The sequence below is a fragment of the Taurulus bubalis genome (genome assembly GCF_910589615.1).
Source record: "Taurulus bubalis genome assembly, chromosome: 11".
Taxonomy (NCBI): domain Eukaryota; kingdom Metazoa; phylum Chordata; class Actinopteri; order Perciformes; family Cottidae; genus Taurulus; species Taurulus bubalis.
Window position 1 is genome coordinate 7755892 of NC_136599.1, and position 6155 is coordinate 7762046.

The following is a 6155-nucleotide window of genomic DNA, read 5'->3' on the forward strand; positions in this document are numbered from 1 at the left end:
TGCTGCTGAAGTGTTGTGTCTTATTTGTGTTATTTCTTATATTATTCTGGTCACTTATAGATATCAATATATATATATATCTATTCTAGCAATTACAAGCAACTGACAGCTGACAATGTGACATGATAAATGATGAACAGAAAGAACCTCCTTAACAGACAGAAATGTGAACAAAGGGCCTGTCATGAAGTGACTTTGATTTGTGATGTCACATTCTGTCAGCACATTAAAACATTGCAGTAATTATCCCCACCCTAGTAAACTGCCACACCCTGTCAGTGAACTACCTTAAACCTTAAGGTGCAGCAAGACATCCGTCAGTTTTCAGTCACAGTGGAGAGAGTGTACGTTCCATTCACCATTACATTTGTAAGTATCTCTTTAATTCTGATTTTAACAAACCACATGTAAACGTATAGAGAGCATGCCATTTTGAATTTGTGTTCAATGAAACTAAATGCTATGTTGTGTGGTCCTGTTGAAGTGTCATGTCTGATTTGTGTTACAGGTGTCAAAATGTACAATATGACAGTGACAAGTGTCTTTAAACTGCTAAAATACTCAGGACCATTTTGTAGCCACTTACTGATGCTGTTTGCGTTGCTCCTGTTTGTTGCGGGTTAGGAAACGTTAACTGTGCCTGAAAAATTTGAATTTCACCATCATGACTACTGGACAGCTGTTTTTAAGCTCTGAAGTGTGTGCCTGATTTACCCTGATGTTAATTGTGTCAATTAAAGTTAGATTATAAATTAAAGTAACAGATTTTCAGAAGTGAATTCAAAGCTTCCCCTGTGACACAAGTGTACATGGTTTGCAACCGCCTCCCTCATGTTGGATAAACATTTCTAAACAACATGTATCACATAGTCATGACAGACATTAATGAGACTGGTTAACTTAGAGCTAAAGTTGCAATGTGAAATCTCCAGTGATATGCTGCAGTTTAGTGTAACTACACTTTGTATGGCAAACAAAAGTGTCTCATTAGAAAGTGGAAATACATAGTATTAAGTCAATAAGGCAGCTTGAATAGCAAATGGATGGATCTGTTACCGTCTGTCTCATTTTAATCAATACATTTTCTGAGTGACATTTCTAAATCTGACTGCTAGTCAAATTAATCAGCAGATTTACATTATATTGAAGACAGAACTTGAGGAAAAGAAAAACAAATAGTATGGGTACTGATGTAGGATAAATGAAAGACTTTCAAAAGCAGAGCATATTATTAAGGGATTGCCTTGGAAACAGCGGGTGGGCGTTATCCTTCTGCATCAAGGTCATAAGCAATATCCGTCATATGAATGGAATGCAGAGCAACAGCATTCAGCTAGCTAGTTGGGCAGACGAAGCGGTTTCATAGCTATGGGGACACACGTACTGGGCCTCTGCATATTAAACATGTTTGTCTATTTATTCTGCTTATCTACAGAGTGCCAACATGTGCAAGCTCACTCTAATTACAGGTAAGGTGCTTGCCAAGTTATTGTTTCCTTAAAGGGTTACTACCACCAAATAACAAACCTGTGGATCTTTTTTTTCATTTTGTCATTTGGGGGAACTGACCAGTTAAGCTTGATTTTTAACCCAATACTAACCAGTCTGTTACTTTGAAGGTCTCTGTTTGGTGTTCGCCAGCTTTGGTAAGTATATAACATGCATTCATCATAATCAACAGTCTTAATATTAGATGAGGAATGACTAATTCAAACCATCATCATTTTCTTCCATGTTTCAGCCTCCTCCACCAGGCTGGTGTGTTACTACAACAGTGAGGCTGAGAATAGAGGGGGAGATGGGAAGTTCACAATTTCAGATATCGATCCAAAGAAGTGTACACATCTGATATATGCCTTTTCTGATATTAACAACGCAAATGAGCTGGTGCCCAGCAATGCAACTGACGTACAACGCTATCAGTCATTCACAGGCCTCAAAGCCAGGTCAGTCCTTTAGCATATGCATTTTGTGGAAATGATGTTGATTTTGTGTTTCTTCAAACAATCATTATGAAATCTTTATGCACCCACAGCAATTCACAGCTCCGAACCCTGTTGGCGGTTGGAGGATTGACCTTCAACAAACAAAAGTAAGTTACTTACAAAAACATTTATTTGTGTCATGCTGGTATTTTGCTGGTATGAGGTTTGAGGTAGCACAATAAGAGATGCTGATATTTGATTACATAAATAAGTTAATTTCACGATTCAATCAACATGTGCAAAATAGCCTATGAGATGAAAATAAAACATAGTTCAACATGCAGAAATATTTCTACCTGATATCTTCATTACATTATGTGAAACAAAAAGCAGGTTGCTGGAAAAAATGTAATTAATGGGTGTACATAAAAGTGGTCAGTATCCTTGGTATCTGCACACACCATATGGATTTGGCGTTTTATATTAAAGCAAAAAAAGTACAAATAAAACAAATCAAGACTGTTGGCTGTGAATAGAGCGAGAACAAACATGTAAAAAAAAAAAACATAAAATATTACTTATAACCATGTAAAGCCCAAAAAATAAAAATAAAAGAAACTTAATTGCAATATCTTTCCATGTGATGTGTTTTCTTGAGAGCCCTGTTTTGTTTTAAATGTTTACCAGATTCAGTACAATGGTGGCAGAACCACAGACTAGAAGCACGTTCATCAAATCTGCTATCCAACTACTGAGAGCAAATGGGTTTGATGGGCTAAACCTTGACTGGAGGTTCCCTGGAGGAGCTGGAAGCCAACCACAGGACAAGCAGAGATTCACACTGCTGTGCAAGGTCAGATACTGAATTCATCTTCTGGGAGAGACGCTGTCAGAAATATACCATACTGAATACACCTATATGAAAATATAACATGATGCTTAAAGGAGACTGAACCGTGTTTCTGTGTTGTGTAGGAGCTCAAAGAGGCCTTTGTGGCTGAAGGAACATCAACTAGCCGTGACAGATTATTGGTCACTGCTAGTGTCTCTGCTCAGAAAGCAATCATCGATGCCAGTTATGAAGTCACACAGATTGCCACGTAAAACAATTTTATAGTAATTCTTAATTCTTAATAATTAGCTGCTGTCGTGTTTTGTTAAACGTGATCTCCTCTGCATTTCATCAGGCATCTGGATTTCATTAATGTGTTGACGTTTGACTTTCACGGCCCCTCGGAAAGTGTCACAGGACATCACAGCCCCTTATTCCAGAGAGCCCAAGACACTGGAAACGAAACTTACTTGAACACTGTAAGTACAGGGATTCATATTTCAACTGCTTAAAAACCTTCCTACTTCGAGACGTCCTTATATCTTAATTGTTTAGTTTTCTCAACATTACAGGACTTTGCCATGCGGTACTGGCAGACCCAGGGAGTACCTCCACAAAAGCTAAACTTGGGGTTGGCGGCATATGGGCGTGCTTTTGACCTGTCCACTGCATCCAGTGGTCCTGGTGCACCAGCCAGCGGTGCTGGGGAAGAAGGCTGCTACACTGGTGAAGAAGGATTCTGGGCCTCTTACGAGGTAAAACAGCAAGCTGTGAATATTATTAGTTATATAAAAAGACTTATTATAAGCTAACCCATTTTACTCTATTTGGTGTGACACATTTCTGTCTGAATGAAAATATTGGATCTAAATATTATATTCTTACCATTCTTTTCAGACTTGCCTTTATATTGAAGGGGCTAATACCCAGCTGATTGCTGATCAGAAAGTTCCATTTGCCGTCACAGAAAATCAGTGGGTTGGATTTGACAACAACGCGAGCATTAAAGCTAAGGTAGTCATCTGTTCAGTTCAAACTGTTTGTTCAATAATTCCTTTGCAAATGGCTGGTTGTACACTCTGGTGAAATAAATATGTTGTCAACATGCCGTCACCTGTTAAAATGTGTTGTTCCTCATCCTCTCAGGCCGATTACCTAAAAACTAAGAACTTTGGAGGAGCCTTTGTCTGGTCTCTGGACCTGGATGACACCACAGGACAGTTCTGTAAAATGGGAAAATGCCCTTTCATCAGCCAGCTGCATACCCTCCTGGTTGAAGGTAACTGAAATGCATGTCCAAAATAGAAAATATAGGGTTATTATAAAATAATGATTCTTGTTATCCTTTAATTTTGATAATCTTATCTTTTGTGGTTATTTGCATAAAATCTAAAAATAATATCTCTGCTATATATTTTATATTGCTGTCAAAACTTCTCCTTCAAACATTTGCATTGATTCAAGTTTCTGGCCAATAACTACAGTTTCCAAGATTACATTTGAAGACATCATGATAATGTTGCAATTCACCCTCACTCAATACACATTTCTACTGTTTTGAGCTTGAACGCACAATAATGTAACCGATTGAAACCTTCGTACAGTCCCTGTTCGTTCCTTTATAAGCAAAACTGTACTATGGAGAGCCCGAGCTGGCGGCAGAAAAGCCGTTCAATGTGATTAATTTGAGCACCAGCATTGCAATTAACTTACAATATAATAGCCTATGTGTCTGAATAAGTTATTTCCAAATGTTGCTATGCTTTTAGCTGTGTTATTTAGCCTGGGTGGACTCTGCTGCCCACCAGCTGCTCAAAGCTGGCAGGAGGAGAGCGCCGTTAACCTGAAAAAAAACAAGATTTGTTGTTCACAAAGAAGCATTTTCATGGTGATCTCCCGATTGCAGATTTTTACTGTATATCGGTATATAAAGATTACATTTATTTTTCACATGCACATACAAGTGCATGATGCATTCCAATGGCTTGAACGCAGAGTTTACTTGACCAGGGCAAGCGGACAACTCTTAATGTTAGGTGGCGTTTTTGTGTGTGTATTTGATTGAATGCCATCAGCATTAAGCATTTACATGACATAAACTACATTTAATTATGAAGAAAGCAAATGTGTGCTCTTTCTATTAAGATATATTCAAACAGTATCTGACTCTCATTCTTATAGAGTCTCCTAGCCTCAGCCCTACAATGATGCCGACTACCACAACAGCTCCCACTACCACTACGATGCCGACTACCACAACAGCTCCCACTACCACAACGGTGCCGACTACCACAACAGCTCCCACTACCACAACGGTGCCGACTACCACAACAGCTCCCACTACCACGACGATGCCGACTACCACATCAGCTCCCACTACCACAATGATGCCGACTACCACAACAGCTCCCACTACCACAACGGTGCCGACTACCACAACAGCTCCCACTACCACTACGTTGCCGACTACCACAACAGCTCCCACTACGATGCCGACTACCACAACAGCTCCCACTACCACAACGATGCCGACTACCACACCAGCTCCCACTACCACTACGATGCCGACTACCACAACAGCTCCCACTACCACAATGGTGCCGACTACCACAACAGCTCCCACTACCACAATGGTGCCGACTACCACAACAGCACCCACTACCACTACGGTGCCGACTACCACAACAGCTCCCACTACCACTACGATGCCGACTACCACAACAGCTCCCATTACCACTACGGTGCCGACTACCACAACAGCTACCACTACGATGCCGACTACCACAACAGCTCCCACTACCACAACGGTGCCGACTACCACAACAGCTCCCACTACCACAACGGTGCCGACTACCACAACAGCTCCCACTACCACAACGGTGCCGACTACCACAACAGCTCCCACTACCACTACGATGCCGACTACCACAACAGCTCCCACTACCACTACGATGCCGACTACCACAACAGCTCCCACTACCACTACGACGCCGACTACCACAACAGCACCCACTACCACTACGGTGCCGACTACCACAACAGCTCCCACTACCACTACGATGCCGACTACCACAACAGCTCCCACTACCACTACGGTGCCGACTACCACAACAGCTACCACTACGATGCCGACTACCACAACAGCTCCCACTACCACAACGGTGCCGACTACCACAACAGCACCCACTACCACTACGGTGCCGACTACCACAACAGCTCCCACTACCACTACGATGCCGACTACCACAACAGCTCCCACTACCACTACGGTGCCGACTACCACAACAGCTCCCACTACCACAACGGTGCCGACTACCACAACAGCTCCCACTACCACTACGGTGCCGACTACCACAACAGCTCCCACTACCACAACGGTGCCGACTACCACAACAGCT

General features: G+C 41.8%; 1 protein-coding gene across 1 annotated transcript; it reads left to right on the top strand.

Moving 5' to 3' along the window:
• The first annotated feature begins 333 nt into the window (after nt 1–333).
• Nucleotides 334–3095, top strand: LOC306744193 (acidic mammalian chitinase-like). Its single transcript, XM_079226780.1, has 7 exons — nt 334–369; nt 1436–1469; nt 1620–1646; nt 1742–1946; nt 2036–2092; nt 2613–2778; nt 2901–3095. The coding sequence occupies exons 2-7, from the start codon at nt 1445–1447 to the stop codon at nt 3027–3029; spliced, it is 609 nt and encodes a 202-aa protein (XP_079082906.1). The 5' UTR covers nt 334–369; nt 1436–1444; the 3' UTR covers nt 3030–3095.
• The last annotated feature ends 3060 nt before the right edge of the window (nt 3096–6155 follow it).

Excerpts from the sequence above, each read along its gene's own strand:
- LOC306744193 (XM_079226780.1), top strand. The coding sequence starts at position 1,445 with ATGTGCAAGCTCACTCTAATTACAG. Across the intron at positions 1,647-1,741 it reads TTTGGTGTTCGCCAGCTTTG|CCTCCTCCACCAGGCTGGTG; the intron begins GTAAGTATATAA and ends TCCATGTTTCAG. Across the intron at positions 1,947-2,035 it reads TTCACAGGCCTCAAAGCCAG|CAATTCACAGCTCCGAACCC; the intron begins GTCAGTCCTTTA and ends ATGCACCCACAG.